Source organism: Bos mutus, chromosome 2 (genome assembly GCF_027580195.1).
Source record: "Bos mutus isolate GX-2022 chromosome 2, NWIPB_WYAK_1.1, whole genome shotgun sequence".
In the NCBI taxonomy this organism is placed as follows: Eukaryota; Metazoa; Chordata; class Mammalia; order Artiodactyla; family Bovidae; genus Bos; species Bos mutus.
The window spans coordinates 2,154,957-2,171,963 of record NC_091618.1 but is presented as its reverse complement, the minus strand read 5'-3'; the positions used below and the strand labels follow the sequence as shown (position 1 = coordinate 2,171,963).

At 55.9% G+C, this 17,007-nt stretch overlaps 1 protein-coding gene across 3 annotated transcripts in view; it reads right to left on the bottom strand.

Annotated features, from left to right (window-relative positions):
- The window catches only part of PAX7 (paired box 7), a 107,119-nt gene that overhangs the window by 30,244 nt on the left and 59,868 nt on the right, over positions 1–17,007 (bottom strand). For all 3 annotated transcript variants that reach the window (XM_070382079.1, XM_070382089.1, XM_070382081.1), the window contains exons 6-7: positions 13,307–13,472; positions 11,867–12,069 (exon numbers count right to left, since the gene is read on the bottom strand). In XM_070382079.1, the coding sequence (XP_070238180.1) occupies positions 11,867–12,069; positions 13,307–13,472 (369 nt within the window). The remainder of the gene's footprint in view (positions 1–11,866; positions 12,070–13,306; positions 13,473–17,007) is intronic.

Sequence of the window (17,007 nt, the reverse complement as noted above, 5' to 3'; positions counted from 1 at the left end):
TTATTCCTCAGACTAGCTCTGAGATGGGAACTATTCATTAGCCCCACTTTACAGAGGGGGTAAACTGAGGCAGAGAAAAACCTGTTCAGAATCGTCCAGGCAGAAGTGACAGTGCTGGGTGGACCCAGGCCCGGGCGTCCCAGAGCTGCTGTCCTGGCGGCTCTGCCCTCCTACCTCTTAGGGCCCCAGGAAAAGCTGAAATCAAAGGGTGTAAGGACCTCAGAGGTCTCATCAGCGAGTGGAAGACAGACCACTTTTGTGACGTGTACTGGCCAACAGCATGGTTTCTAGGGCCAGGTTCCAGTCCAGGCCCCAACACTTGTTAGCAGCTGACCTTGGACAAGTGAATTAAACTGCTTGGTGCCACTGTCCCCCACCTCGTCTGTAAGACAGAAATAATTCCAGATCTTCCCCATCCAAAGTAGATGTTATGACCATTAAATGGGATAATCCGTATAACGGGCTTATGACAGCATCTGGCCTGTGGTTTAAGTGCCCCCAAAATTGAATTATTATTACTGAATATTTGTCTAGTGACACTTGGCTGACAAGGGTCTGTAAAGTCAGTCAAAGCTATGGCTTTTTCCAGTAGTCATGTATGGATGTGAGAGTCGGACCATAAAGAAGGCTGAGTGCTGAAGGATTGATGCTTTTGAATTGTGGTGTTGGAGAAGACTCTTGAGAGTCCCTTGAACTGCAAGGAGATCAAACCAGTCCATCCTAAAGGAAATCAGCCCTGAATATTTATTGGAAGGACTTATGCTGAAGCTCCAGTACTTTGGCCACCTGATGTGAAGAGCCGACTCACTAGAAAAGACCCTGTTGCTGGGAAAGATTGAAGGCAAGAGGAGAAGGGAGCAGCAGAGGATGAGATGGTTGGATGGTATCACCAACTCAATGGACATGAGTTTGAGCAAACTCTGGGAGATAGTGAAGGACAGGGAAGCCTGGCGTGCTGCAGTCCATGGGGTCGCAAAGACTGAACAACGTTTTTCTAGTAATACAGGTACTTTTAATACCCTGATGAAATGTGGTAAATGCACAAGGAAAGCACAACCAACCCAGCATGAGGGGTGAGGGAAGGCTTCCTGGAAGGGGCCAAGTCCTAAAGTGAGTAGGAGGGGGTCTGAGATGATGACAGGGTTGTGGAGGAGACCCGGGCAGGGGATGCAGCAGGTACAAAGGCTTGGAGGCAGGAGAAGTCCGGCCCTCTGGGGACCCTCCAAGTCTCCCCTGCCTCTCCTGTCTGGGGGCTTGCCTGGCCTCCGAGGTCTAGTTTTGTCCTGCCATCTCAGAGTTCTCCTACAGCCAGGGACCCCAGGGATGGACCGGACCAGTCCTGAGTCTGCCTGCTGTATTCATTGCTGATCTCCCTTATTTTCTTCCCTCTATCGGCTGGGACGGTCTGGTTCAGCGCACTCCCTGTGCTAATCAGAAAGAAGGACAGATCCCTCTCTTTGCATTCTCTCCCACCATGCCAGGCAGGTCTGGTTGGCTGAACCCCTGGCCTGGTGGGAAGCCCGCCGGCCTCAGGCTGGGGCCCCAGAAGGTTGGGGAGGGCGCGGAGGAGGCACAGGCTGGAGAGAAGGGCTGGCCCCCACCCGGAGACCGAGACGGGAACTCTAAGCTCCTTTTACAAAAACTCCCGGGAATCACGGACTCTGTGCAGGAAGGATGGTTCCTAACTAGCGCGTGGCCCATCGCGTTCACTGCACAGATGGGGAAACTGAGGCCCAGAGGGGCGAGGTGTCCACCAAGGTCACACAGTGAGTCAGAAGCAAAGTCCAGAGGGAACTCACATTGGCCGACTTTCCAGCCAGTGACCTGGGCTGGGCTGAGCCAGGCCTCCGGTCCCAGAAGAGAATGGCTAATTCAATTTCTTTTTTTTTTTTTTCCTTTTCCATTATGGTTTATGACCGGATATTGAATATAGTTCCCTGTGCTCTACATGGGACCGCGTTGTTTATCTGTTCTATATATAATGGTTTGCTAATCTCAAAGTCCCGACCCACCCAATTTCTCATCAGGGCCGGGAGACGCAGAGGGGGACGCACTGCCGCTTACTGAGTCCCTCCTCTGCGCCGGGCACGGTGCATGGTGTGCTGCACGAACCGCCTCGTGTATTTCTCGAAATCCTTCCAGGTGACTAGTGTTGGCCCCATCTTCCGGATGAGGAAACTGAGACGCAGAGAGCTCGTGTAATGTGCCTGTGGTCACACAGCAAGTAAGTACAGACAGCCCGGGATCCAGACCCCGGTCTGTATCATTACCTCACTGAGCCCGTGATGTGTCTGAATTAGACACCGGAGGGCGGGAGGAGAAGGGGACGACAGAGGATGAGACGGCTGGATGGCATCACCGACTCAATGGACATGGGTTTGGGTGAACTCCGGGAGTTGGTGATGGACAGGGAGGCCTGGCGTGCTGCGGTTCATAGGGTCACAGAGAGTCGGACATGACTGCGCGACGGAACTGAACGTCCAGTCTGCACCAGCCTCCTATTCCTTCACTGATTTTCCTCTGAGCAAGTGCTATACCTACCCCTTTGAGAAGCCTCCTCCAAGAAGCCTTCTTTGACATGCCCTCCCTTTTCCGAACTCCTCTGCTCTTGCTATCCTGTCTGACCAGAAATCGCGCTCAGCTGTCAGTAACTGATTCCCTCATTGGTCTTTGACGCGTCTCGCCCAGAGTAGATTTGGGAAGAGCAGTGCCAGCCACGTGTATTTCTTCTCTGCACCTCCCTGTGCTTTGTCTTGGGCTGCGCACGTGGTGCCAGTGGTAAAGAACCCGCCTGCCATTGCCAGGAGACGTGAGAGTCATGGGTTCCATCCCTGAGTCAGGAAGATCCCCTGGAGGAGGGCATGGCAACCCTCCAGTATTCTGGCCTGGAGAATCCCATGGACAGAGGAGCCTGGTGGGCTACAGTCCACAGGGACGCAAAGAGTCAGACACGACAGAAGCAACTTCAGGCACACGTGCATACTTTGTGTTAGTAACAGGTGGTAAACAAATGAATTTGAAGGGAATTGCGTGTAATGACATTCAGACTAACTCACCAGCTGCCTCAAAAACCTCGGGTACAGACCAAGCGGCGTGTAGTATGGCCTGCAGTACGCGGGGGGCTCAGCAACACTTGTTGGAGGCCCACTGCGGACCAGACACGGGCTTCTGTGTGTCACCAGGATGAATCACCACACACACAGTATGAAGACCTTGGTCCCTCCGTCCCTTGGTGTATGGAAACATCTACATCTCCCCTTCCCTGCTTGATGACACCAGGCCCACGGGGAGGGGCAGAGGTCAGCTCCCACCTATACCTTCTCAAGGAGGGAGGTCTGGATCGCTACAGATGTATCATGGTGGACCAAAAAAAAAAAAAGAGAATCAGAGCATCTGTGGAGGGCAGCCCTGAACCCGCGGCTCTCGTCCAGACTCAGGGAGGCAGGTTCAGGATTCTGTCTTCCCAGAATCCCATTCAGTCCACTAAGAACGGAGAAAAGCCCAGCGTGTGCGTGCTAAGTCACTTTAGTCGCATCCGACTCTTTGGGACCCCATGGACTGTAGCCCACCAGGCTCCTCTGTCCATGGGATTCTCCAGGCCAGAATACTGGAGTGGGTTGCCATGCCCTTCTCCAGGGGATCTTCCCGACCCAGGGATCGAACCTGTGTCTCCTGTAGCTCCTGCACTGCAGGCAGATTCTTTACCGCTGAGCCACAGGGGAAGCCCAAGGTGTGGCCTCCATGATAAAGAGGCAATAAAAAGGCAATAAACCAGGCCCTCCAGTTCCTAGCAGGACCTGCCCATAGGCATGACCTGCTCCCGTCACTAGCGTTCAGGAAAGTTCCTGATCCTGGTCTCGCCTGTCTGTCCCCACCCTCCTCCCCTCCCCCGTCCCCTCCACCCAGGAAGAAGGGGTGAGAAAAGCAGAGACATAAACACCGGTCTGTTTTCACAGGAGACGAGGGCCTCTCCCTGTGGGCTGGCGCTGGGCTCTGACTGACGTGAGCAGGTGGCTGTGTTTGGCGAGCAGCCTCCAGGGGGGAAATAGCTGAGCCTTTCCCACTGAGGTAGGTTAACCGTGGACAAAGGGAAGCTGGTTGTGAGAGCAGGATCTTGGCAGGGTCTGTCCCCCTGGGGGCTGGGAGGGCTGAAGATGCCTGGGACCCCAAGGCTGACTCTCTGAGCACGCAGCTCATCCTTGTCCTGTGGTGGGCCTGGCTGGGAGTCAGGCGGAAGGGGCACTGGGCTTCGGGAAGGCCTGATTAGCTGAGTGGACACTCCTCACCGCCCCCAGTTGGTACCCCGATCAGGGCTGTGACTAGGGTTGGCTGACCGCTGACCCTACACCATCACCACTGGTCATCGTGAGAAATAGGTGTGTGAGTGGGTGGCTGGGGTGACTCAGATAGCTTTCCCCTAATCCTGGGGAAAACCAGTGTCCTTCCAACCGGGGTTGGTCACTCCTTCCATCCCAGCTCATCCTTCCCCAGGGCCCGAGGGCGGAAGGGGACAGATGGCCTTTCCTGTGCTTTCCACTCCCTGCACCCTGGCATCTTCTCTTCCCAAGACTGGAAACCAACTCTGGCATTTTCCAGTACTGAGGGGAAGGGGGGGAAAAGACAGAAAAGATGGGGTTCCAGTACAACAGAGCTGGGAGGTGGGCGGAGAATTCATTCGGCACCTGCTGTAAGGCAACCCACTCCAGTACTCTTGCCTGGGAAATCCCATGGACAGAGAAGCCTGGTGGGCTACAGTCCATGGGGTTGCAAGAGTCAGACACAACTTAGCAGCTAAACCCCAACCAGCAGCACTCGCCAGGCACTGTACTCAGATTCAGACACAACTTAGCAGCTAAACCCCAACCAGCAGCACTCGCCAGGCACTGTACTCAGATTCAGACACAACTTAGCAGCTCAACCCCAACCACCGGCACTCGCCAGGCACTGTGCTCAGATTCTCCTTTAGTCTTCACAGCACCCCCCGGAAAGGTAAGCGTCATCACTCCCATTTTCAGATGATGAAAGGAGGCCCAGAGAGGTTAAGCCAGTGACCCAGGGCCACACAGCAACTTGGAAAGAGGCAGAACCAGAACTCCAACTTGGCTGCTCCCTGGCGGAGGCCGTGCAGCTTCTCTTGCCCCAGGCTTCCCGAGAGAGACCTCCCGGGACAGGGAGAGCCTGGGAGAGACCCTGGGAAGGCAAAAGGAAGGAAGCTGGAGGCAGAGGAGCTGCTGGGAAGGGAGGAGAGGGAAGGGCGGGGCAGGGCCCAGAGGAGCGCTCACTCGGCTGGGGTTAAAGCCCCATGTTCCTACAACCCGCTAAGCCGGAGAAATGAATTCTGATCCCTCCAAAACCCAACCTTGGAAAATGTGCGAGAGAAGGGTCTCCTTTCAGGGGAGCGGGAAATCCTTCACACCTCCTCCCGACGCCCCGGTAATGCCAGGATGTCCCCAATCTGCTTTGAGGAATGGAGAGATTAAGAATAATAAAAAAATTGCAATAAAATATGTGTGAAGGAGGGGGTAATTGTGGACAAACGCAGCATTCAAATTCATTTTTCAGCTCTTTTACACACCATTTCAATCTTATTTTCTGCTTGTTAATGAGATCTTGTTGCCTGGGCTAGGCAAAACCTTCCAATATCAGGACGTAATTGCACATAATTTTCTCTCCTACCAGTGATTTGCATCAGTTTTTTAAAAATTCTGGGCTATTTAACACCCCACGATCCCCCTCCCCGTCGTCCTGCCTACAAATCTCCTACTCCCTCCTCCTTCCTCCTTCCTGGTCCAGCAAGACTCATTTTAAATGCTTATTATAGACGCAGTGTTGCCAATGAAGGGGGAAAAAAAAAACACAGAGAGGAAGTGAGGGGGAGAAAAAGGCGAAAGGGAGTTTCCAGTGGCCACTGCGTGAGGGGCCCAGGCTCAGGGATAAGATCCCGACGAGGGCGAGGGGCAGGTGAGACGCGTGGGTCAGGCGCACCTGCCCGAGAGTCCCATCGCCACCACTCGCCTGCTGTGTGACCTTCAGCGGGTCACTTAACCTCTCTGAGCCTGTCTTCCCAAGTCTCAGGGGGCTGGAGTCACTTCCCAGAAGCAAAGGGCTGATGAGGGACATGGCATCCGTCCATGATCAGCTGATGGATCGTCCTTCCTTGCTGGGTCAGGCCCCCCGGAGGCCTCAACGGATGCCAGAAGGGTCGCGGTGGAGAGGCATTCAGGAGACCCCACCAATAAAGAACTGGAAGGCTCTGAGCTTTGTCCCCGCTGATCTAGGGAGGGGGAATCTGGGCTTTTTGAAGATGTAGACCACGAACCTGGCCATGCCATTAATTTCCACTGTGGCCTCAAAACGCAGTTTCCCCATATGGATCACAGGACCAAGCTTCCGGGGCAGACACGAGAGAACAGCAGAGTGGGCTCTGGAGCCAGACCAGTCGAATCCCGGCTCTGCGACCTTCCCAGACCCTACCGAGGGGCCTGGCAGGTGGTAGGGGCCTAATTAATATCTAGATGGGTGGATGGACGGACGAAAGTTTAAAGTTAGTTGCTCAGTCATGTCTGACTCTTTGTGACCCCATGGACCGTAGCCTGCCAGGCTCCTCTGTCCATGGGATTTCCCAGGCCAGAATACTGGAGTGGGTTGTCATGCCCTCCTCCAGGGGATCTTCCCGACCCAGGGATGGATCCCGGGTCTCCTGCACTGCAGACAGATTCTTTACTCTCTGAGCCACCAGGACAACGCTGCGTATCTGCTTTTCCTCATCTGTAAACCGAGGTCACCAAGCCTGGCTGGATGAAGCTGGCGCAACCTTTAGCTCATCCACGGCTGGCCCACGGTAAGCACTCGCTCTGTGGAAGCCGTCAGCATATCTCTTACAGGAGATAGGGTGATCGCAACCGTGTGATTAACTTCACACTTAGAGACTGCTTTTCATTTTTCATTAGTTCCGTGGGGGGGAGATTGTAAATATGTAAATCCCTTTACAGGTTTCTCCACGTTAAGCTCCACAGAGGAGCCAAAGGGGATGACGCCCGGGGCAGCATGATGGAGCAGGCGGAGGCGTGGTGGCAGAAACGACCGCTTCCCAGGAAGGCGCCCACGGCGGGGGCCACAGGCCTGGGGTCCCAGCTCAGCCCCCACCCCGACGCTGGGATCTGGGCAATTTTCTCCCCTTCTCTGGGCCTCAGTTTCCACCGACTCGGATGAGACGCTGCCGCTAAGAAAGCCTGAAGGAGAAGGCAGCCCCAGCCACGGGCTGCTCCCCCAGAACACAGCGGCACAGGCCCCACAGAAGCCCCGGGACAGGCGGCCTGCCCGTGTGACCATTGAACCAGCAGATCCTTGCTCCTGATTCTTTGCTCAGAAGCTCAGATAGGTCAGCACTGATTATGAGTCCATGGCCTGTCTCCCCCGTCACACTGGGAGCTCTCCAAGACACAGCTGTGGGTGCTTCCACCATCAGACTAGGGCATCCACAGACAAGGGCTTCTCTTCCGTCAGACTCTGGGATCTGAGCACAGAGCCCCCGAGTTGCTCCTCAGGGTGGGGGCTGTGTCTCCCTCATCATGCTGGCGGATCTAAGGACCCAAGTGGCCCCTCTTCTCTCCACCCATCACCCTTGAAAGTGTGCTCCACTCACGACTCCAACACAAGGGCTGGTACGAACTGTTCCATCTGCAGGAATCGCATCACCCAAAGGGTCACCTAAGGGTCCTTTGGTCCTAAGCTCTCCTCAGCTGGTTTCTAAGAGCTGCTTCCAAGCAGAGCCGGGCCCATTCACCTGCTGAGTCCCTAATGCTGCCAGGCTGGACCCTGGGGGTGGGTGAGGGCCTGGGCCCCGAGGGAACCAAGCCTCAGGGTCGTCTACGCCTCTCAGGAGGCTCTTGCCCATATGACTCAGCCCCGCCTATTGGCCCCTAACCTGAGGTCCCAGCCTCAGTGTTCTCATCCACGACATGGGCTGAAGGAGCTTTTCTGTCCGCTGAGCTGGAAGGACCGCCTTCCGGAGATGATTTCCCCTCACTGCCCGTCAGTCTCTCAAAAAGAGAGCAAGGCTGTGTGTTTCTGCGAGGCAGGAGGGCATGTGGGTGGGTCAATCTCAGGCTCTACAAATGAGGGCTGAACCCAGGCTCTGTCCCGGGAGAAGCTCAGTGTAGAGGGAGCGCCTCAGGAAGCTCGGCTATCCCTGTCGAACGCGTCCGACGTGTTGGCGTTAGACATGCTGCGCGCCGCGCCGTCTGCTGACGCTTCTTGCCTGCCTGTCTGCTTGCACTGCCAGCCCCGCTAGAGTAGAGAGGGTCATCCCCTGCGTTCACTGAGTCACCCCAAGTGCTGAGGACAATGCCTGTGGCAGACCCTCTGTGGCCAGGTGCTGTATCAGAGCCAGGGGACAGCTGACGTGAGAACATGACTTTTGCCATGAGATTCTGCTGGGAAGACTCTCCACGGGGTCTCCAAGGCTTGAGGTACCCACTGCCTTGGCTGGGTCCGGGACCAGCACCCGGTTCCCCCCGCCGGCGAGGAAGCAAGCCAGCTGGCGTGACGAGCAGGTGCCCAGCAGGGCCCCAGCCTCATCCCTTTGGGCTTTTGTAAGAACAAGAGCCAAGGCTCTCTTGGAGGACGGCGGACCTGTGATCTTGGGTCGGGGGAATATGCCTCCATGGCCCAGGTGGGGCCCGTCCTCTCCCCATCACCCTGCAGAGAAACCCCTCCTGTTGGGAAGACGGGACACCACGATGCGTCTGTCTTGGTGGAGAACCCCCGGGCCCACCCGTCCCAGGACCACACAGATAAGCTGGAAGTGCGAAGGCGCTCAGACAGGGGAGGACGTGCATAGAGAATCAGAGCTCAGAAAAGCCAAGAACGTCCACCTAAGACACCGAAACGGCCCCTCGCACCTTCAGGAAGCATTTGCAGCGTGACCCCCGCGGTGTCCACACCCGGAGGTGCCCCCAGCCTGCCCTGACTGTGTCTGCCCTGCCTGCAGCCCCTACCCCGCCCTCCAGCAGCTGCTCACCTCCCGGTCCCCTCTGCCCCTGTCAGACCCCCGATCTGTCTTCACACCTTTGGTGGGAACCTCCGGACAGGTCTCTGAAGTTCCCTCGATCCATCACGCCCCACACGACTGTCCACCCTGAGGGATGGGGCGGAAGCTGGGGGCCTCTTGGAGGAGGGCAGGGACATGGCCAGCTTTGGTCTGGCTGCCCACAGCAGCGGGTCAGGCTCTCCCCTTCCCCCACCCGCCTCCTGCCCAACGTTTCTGGGCCCAGACAACACCTGGAACCTCCTTACCCTTTAATCTCAGTGCTGAACCACGCTCCCCAAGCTAGGGGCCCCTTAATTTGCTAGTCTCTCCTCTGCCCTGTGATGAAAGTGCTGCTTTAGGGGCTAAAGCTCAGCCCACAATGAGACGGGGGCCTGGGGAGAGCAGCGGAGGGGAGCCAGGTGCCCTCACGTGCAGGTCCAGCCCAGTCAGCGTGTCCTGTGCCCCCTCTGTGAAGGGCGCTGGAGGGCCCGCTCAGACTCAGCACCCCTCTTCAGATTCCTCTGATTTGTTTTGTATCACGAGGCTGGGCCTGGGCCCCATTCTCGGGTACGGACATCCTGCAGTTATCCCTACCCGGCCAGCTCCAGGTCCTGTCGTGTCTAAACCTGGCTCTGGAAGGTTAGCTTGGCCAGTTAGTCCTCGGCACCAATGAGATGGAGGTGGTGGCCTTGAACCCCAAAGAGGACGGTTAGGCTCCACTGGGAAGACATTCCGGTGGCAGACTGCCTTACCCCTACTAAGTGGGGCCCGAGAGCCTTGGAGCTTCACCCCGGGGAGCTCTGGCTTCAGCTGCTTCCGTCCACTGGGCACTCACAACTCTGCGCTAGACCTGGGCTAAGAGCTTTACCTAGGTCATCGCAGTCAGCCTTGCCAACCCTATGAGGTACGAGCTAGCATCACCCCCATTTCATGGATAAGAAACCTGGCCTGTAGAGAGGGGAAGGGACCTGGCGTGCGTGCTCTCTGCACGTCCGTTTTCCTGTCCAGGATATGGGGCTGATGCTAGCTCCTAGCATACGCAAATGATGGAACTGAAATACAATTAGCCCTCATGCACGCTCCGTCGCTCCCAACTCGTTGCAACTTCATGGCCTGTAGTTCGCCAGGCTCCTCTGTCCATGGGGTTATCCCAGCAAGAATCCTGGAGTTGCCACTTCCTCCTGCAGGGGATCTTCCTGACTCAGGGATTGAACCCATGTCTCCAGTGGCTGTTACATTGGTTGGTGGAATCTTTCCCACTGAGTCATCTGGGAAGCCCCAGTAAGCCCTCAGTGACCCACATTAACTGAGACAAATAGAAAAATCCCCCAAACACGCAGAAAATTAAAGGGTATTAAGCAGGGGAAACATTTTAGACCCACGGTGGCTTACTTTTTCTATTCGGGCCGGATGATGTGATCTCTGTGGAAACCACTCAACTATGCCATCATCACAGCACAAAAACAGCCATAACTATGTAAATGAATGGGCATGGCTGTGTTCCAATAAAACTTTATTTACAAAATCAGGTAGTTGGAAGGAAGTGACTTGCAGGGGTGCAGCTGACCTTCTCTTTGGTCCCCTTTTTTCTTTACGTAACAGATTTCTCATGTTACTGTATTGTCCTGGCAATGCTTGTGGGGGGAGGGAGGGAGAGAACTAACGTTTATTTGACCTCTATTTTATCCCACCTCTATGCTGACTGCTTTGACCTGTTAGCATGCTAAAGGCAGAGAAGGCCCTTCTTAGGAGGTTAGCAACTCTTTATTTAATCACTCTTGTTTAATGGGGGATACCCCAAAGCTCGAAGATGCTCACTAGCCTAACTCCCTGAACAGTGGGGCTGGGATCCCACCCCCACTCCAAGCCTCGCCTGTTCTTACAGCTGTTCAGATAAGTTTGCATCACACATATTCTCACCACAGACACGAGAGAGGTGTCTCAGAAGGTGGGAGGCAGGGTAAAATGAATCTTGGATTTAATTCTTTCCCTGTGGATGTCTGAGAGCCTGTTATAGCAACAAAAATGAACTCAACAGTTCTTCCAGTTCGCTCTGATTTCAAGCATCACTGAGTCCTGCTCCCCGGGCTCACCAATAACCACATCAGCTCCAGCCTGTCTTTCCCGCTTCATCTAAAGATGGTCCCACCACTTCTAACAGCTCCATCAGCCATGGAGTGACTTAGCCAGCAGCCAATCACATGTGAGGGAACAGAGTTCCAAGACCCAGTGGGAGCAGAGCTCCCGCACTAGAATCATGCCTCCGCCCTACATCCCTGCCCGACTGATTCTCTCCACCAGTAGGTCATGGTCTTGCCTTTCACTCGTTGGTCACTCCTGGTGACCAAAGGTGGGAGATGGAGCCCAGGATGGAATCTAAGAAGGACTGCTTCTAGAACAAAGCCGCAACCACAGTTCGCATCCCCTAGGAAACAACGCAAGGCTTCCATCAATGCACTGAAAACGCCTGACTGTTATGGTCTGCACAGTCATGAAGCAGGTGATGGGCCAGATTAACAAGCTCTGGGTGGTGACAAGTATGGAAACCTGCGATGGAAACCTTTTCTCTGCAACTGCCCACTGGGTCACCAGACTTGCAGATGACAAACCCAGGGTGAAAGGCTCACAGAACAATGACAAGTGAAGGCCGGAGGAGCCCACCCCCCACCCCTCCTCCCACGCAAACCCTCTCGAGTTGACCAACAGCCAGCGATGTGGGGGAGACCAAGACTTCCTCCCCAAGAGAGAGCCACCTGTGTCCCCCTGAACCCTCGCTGGATGGGCTGGCAAGCCTCTGGCCCCTGGGACCCTGGACAGAGAGGCGGGGCCCCCTACCTGAGGCGACAGGCCGTTGCTGACGGGGTTCATGTGATTGGAGGCGGCCGCCGGGTTCATGAAGCTGTCGGAGTAGCTGGAGAAGCCGTGGCGGGCTCCGTAGGCAGAGCTGGTGTCCGCGGCTGCGGCCGCCGCGGCCAGGCCCCCCTGGTGCATGGTGGACGGCGGGAGCGGCTGGGGTCGGTGCACGGTGCTGCCCCCGTCTGCAGAGAGAGCCAGCAGAGGGCCTGAGCCAGCGGCCTGGCCCCAGAAGGCCAAGCAGGGCAGGCACCGCCCGTCTGGAAGGCAGGTCCCCAGCGCCCTTCTCTGGACCTCCATCCAGCAGAGGCGGTGGGGAGGGGGCTGCCTTCTCTCACTACGGGGGATGGGACAGCTGGCTTCTGAGCAGGACACCAGGAACTGGCAGGTCTCGATCGATAACGAGTAACATTCCAGACAACTTCTCAGCACCTACTGCGCACTGGCCCTGTTCTCCGTGATTGGCACATAGTAGGTGCTCAATAAACCTTATCTGGGCTAAAAGTCAGATCTCCTTGAGGACTCTGTCAGTCTGCTTGGGGCTGCTGGATAACATCTGGTGAGCACCAAAATCACCAGTGCTTTCACAAATCCCATCTAAGGGGATGAAGCAAGAATGATTCCCATTTTACAGATGAAGAAACTGAGGCTTAATGGGCCCAGGGCCTGCCCTTGTGCACGGTGATGTGGCTAGGGAGCAGGGGGCCAGGGTTTGAATCGCCACTCTGATCCCAGCTGCTGGGCTGCTCTTCTCTGTCACAGCCTCGCTACGTGGTCTTCCAGCAGACGGGACCTCCACCGTGGGCGATGGTTCAGTTTCTCATCAGGAATCACAAAGAGGCCTCTCTCCCCAGCTTCTAGAACTCCAGCCTGCCAGTCCTCTAAGAGGAAGCCATGGGGCTCCTCCATGAGACAGAAGTCAAGCAGTGGGTTCCTGCTGTGTGCTGGCGGGGTGGAGTGGAGGGAGCGGGCAGAGGGCAGACCAGGGGGCATGGGCCAGGGAGGAGGGGTGCTACCCTTCTCTACCTACAGGGCCCACCACCGTCTCTTCTGAAATTTAGTAAGATCCAAGAGATTCATGTGACTTTTATAGTTTGAGAAGCTCTGTTAAACGTGCACATGGAGGCGACCTTGCTCATCTTCACCTGGATGCAGAGGGAAGAGGTTCAAGAGCAGGACACCATCTCTTTTATCTTCACTGTCCACATCAACGCAGACAAACACGGTCATGAAAGAGCAAGGAAAACCACCTCTCTCCCCTCCTCCCGCCAAAGAAAACGCTTTTTATTCCTTCTTTGTTGAGGAGGGAAGGAGTGGGTGGGGGCGGGGTGGGGGGGAGATAAATGGGGGGCGGGTGAAGGGGCGGGGCGGGTGAAAGGGCGGGGCGGTGAGGGGCGTGGCCGGGATGCAGCTGAGACTCACCTTGGGAGATGGTAGTGGTGGGGTAGGTGGAGTCCGGTAGCTGGTAGGGGGGCAGCGTGGGCATGCCAGTGGGCGGGAAGCCACCTGGCAGAAGGTGGTTGAACGCTGCCAGCTGGTTGGCTCCTGCCTGCTTACGCCAGCGGGCACGGCGGTTACTGAACCAGACCTGGGGGACAGAGAGCCGAGCGTTGAGCCCTCAGCCTGGTTTCCGGCAGCGCGCTGAGGCACAGCTAGAACCGGGCCCCTGCGCCATCACCCTGGGTCCAGCCAGTGTCCTCCTCCGAGGAGAGCCCCACCGTCCTGCAGCTCAGGACAGTTTGCAAAGCACGTTCATGGGCAGGATCCCATTCTGTCCTCATGACCTCACTACCCAGGGACGAAGTCATTGTTATGATCCCCATTTTACATATGGGCAAACTGAGCCCCAGAGAGGGGGTGGGGGGCTTGCCCGCATGACAGGGTGGCCCGAGTGACTCTCAGCCCAGTGCTCTTTCTCTGCAGCTGCTCCTGCCCTGAAGGAAGTCAGTGGGTGACCATCCTTGTTCATCCATGTTGCACACTCCTCATCTCCTCCAGGAAGCCCCCAAGGAAGGCCACACATCCAGAACCCACCTGAATGAGACCCACCTGCCAGACTCAGAAGCAAAAGCTTGTTCTGTGTCTGGAGTCTGAGGCCCTGCTTGGCTTACGCTGCACAGGCCCCCTGAGTTAGGAAAGCCCACCACCCCCATCCCCACCCCCAAACACAGGGACTGATTGATAACCTAATATCTTTGAGTCTCCCTTTCCTCCGAGCCCTGTGCTAGCGTTTCCTGCATCTGTCCATACGCAGACCCATGAGGCCCTCCTAGTCCCATTGACCCAGGGGGAAACTGAGGCTCCCAGAGGTGGAATCATGTGCCCACGGCCACATGGCTGGTCTGTAATGATGTGAGGTTCAAAGTTCAGTCAGTCTGACTTTCTAGAACTCTCTGGTCTGGATTTGCAACAAGTTCCCTGGGATGGGCCGGTGAAATATGAGAATGAGTGTGCAAAACGGGGCTCCAGAGAGAAGGTGCTTCTCCACCTTTGGACTTTGCACATGCTGTTCCCTCCATCTCAAACACTCTTCCCTGTGCTGGCTCCTTGGCCTGCAGGGCTCGCAGAAACGCCTCCTCCTGCTCCAGCGCCGGACTGCCTGCCTCAAAAGCACTTGAGGCCAGTCCCCACCTCCTTTTCTCAGGAGGCCTCCAACTGTGAGCTCCCTTACCCAAACAATTATTGTCTTTATCTGTTTTTCTTGTCTCCCCTCTGGCCCTAAGCCCCACAGGCAGAGGCCAAGCAATCCTGGCCCCCTGCTCACACCTCTGTAGGAATCCTCATTGAATAAATGAATGGATGGTGGGAGGCAGAGGTGACTCTGGTGTGTCTTTGCTGGTGCTGCCCTCCTCCCTCTGCAAGGCCCAGTGGGGAGTCCTCCCCTTCAAGGGTGAAGACCTAGGCCTCCCCTGGCACAGATCACTTGAGACCCTCAAACCTCTAGTCTGTGTCTGCTGACCTGTGGGAGGGGGAGTCTGAACAGGGGTGTCGGGATGTTTGTGTCCCCTCGGATCATTTGTCTTTTCTCTGAGGCAAGAAATGGAATTTGGTTTTCTGAGCTGGATGAACAGAGCTGCTGGCTCTGACCCGTTTAGGGTTCACATAGAAGGGAGATGTGGTGGCCAAATAAAGATAAAAAAACTGGCTTCTGCATAAAATGCAGGTCCTGGCTGCTCCCACCTCCCCAGGGCAGAAAGGGCTTCCTCAGGGGCGTCCGGGGCAGATGAACGCTGGCCAGGCTGACTGAGGCCCTCTGAACAGCTCTGTTTTAAATCAGCGTTTCCCAAAGGCTGGGGCTCCTACACTCCAAGGTGGAGACACCTCCCCAGAGGCGAGTGACACAGACATTAGATAACCCTGAACCGCTCCCATCTCTTCCGGGCCTGGGGTGTGTGCAAGAGAAGGTTTCAACTGGGCGCTCAACGTCCTTCATGCCTCCTAACGCTCGTCAGGGCCTCCCTGGGAGCTCAGCTGGTAAGGAATCCGCCTGCAATGCAGGAGACCCCAGTTCAATTCCTGAGTTGAGAAGGTCCCCTGGAGAAGGGAAAGGCTACCCACTCCAGTATTCTGGCCTGGAGAATTCCATGGAGTCGCAAAGAGTCAGGCATGACTGAGCAACTTTCACACACACAACATCCATCAACCTCCCTTTTTAAAGCCCAGGGAGGATGCCCCGCCAGGTGATGCTTTCCTGGAAACCGTGCCACGTTGTCTCGTGTTCCCTGCGTGTTTCCGGTCGCCTTCCTTCCATGAGAGGGATGTGTGAGCGCACGCATGTTCGCTCAGCTGCTCAGTCCTGTCTGACTCTATGCGACCCCATGGACTGTAACCCGACTGGCTCCTCTGTCCGTGGGATTCTCCAAGCACAAAAACTGGAGTGGGTGGCCATTCCCTTCTCCAGGGGACCTTCCCGACCCAGGGATTGAACGCATGTTCCCTGCATTGGCAGGTGGATTCCTTACCACTGTGCCAACTGGGAGGCCCCTGAGAGTGATATGCATGTTTATTTTAAAATACACTGATTTTATTTTTTTTAAGTAAAGGAAGACATGGATATGCAAAAGTGGCCCAAATCCTGAAGACAGTGGAGAATGGTTTATGTTTGGGATGCTCTGCTGTGGTTTTGTTTGTTCAGCGAGGGTCATCTGCAGATAAAGAGGACTCAGCTAAGGCGGGAACGCTCTCCCGCCTTCTCTCCTTGGCCGCCTCGCTCCTGCTTTCCTTACTTCCCTCCTTCCCATCTCCAGCAGCTCCCGGGACTCCCTCTGCGTCAAGCAGGACAGGAAGGACAGGGGGTGAGCAGGACACGGTCCTGGCCCTCAAGCTGCCCTTGGCCTGGCCACATGACAGACACGTCAAAGGACAGCTGCTCTTCAGTACAGTCAGCTTAGATGGGCTGGCATGCGACGTGCCATGAGGAGGGGCTTCCAACTCCTCCCAGAACCCAGGAGGACTTCCTGGAGGAGAGGACACGCCTTTTGCTTTCCTCTCTCTCCTCTTCTTCCTCACTGTCCTATTTCCACGGGGTTGCCCCCAGCCCAGCAGGCATCTCCATCCTCACAAAGTGTAACGTGGCACAAGAGGAGGGGCTCTGGAGTCTGATCAGTTGCCTGAATTTGAATCCTGCCTCTGCCTCGTAGCTAAGATGGGCAAATTCTGTTATTCCTCTGAGCCTCACTTTCTTTGTTGCTAATAGGCTCAGTTTTAAAGAATCCACCTGCCAGTGCAGAAGCCACAGGAGACCCGGGTTTGACCCCTGGGTTGGGAAGATCCCCTGGAGGAAGGCACAGCAACCCACTCCAGTGTTCTTGCCTGGAGAATCTCCATGGACACAGGAGACTGGCGGGCTACGGCCCGTAGGGTTGCAGAGAGTCAGACATAGCTGAGCGACCAAGCACACGCACAAATGAGAGCCCCTATGCTCTCGGTGGTTCTGGACCTCAAGGCAGCTAACACAGGCAACATGCTTATTTAGAACAGCATCTCCAACACTTATTTTGCTGGAAAGCCTCCGACGTCTGAACTGGAAGGGCTCTTAGCCAGTACGGACTGCAGGCTTCCTGTTTACAGGTGGAGAAACGGAGGCTCCCAGAGGGACGGTGGTGGACGCAGGTCCCCACCCA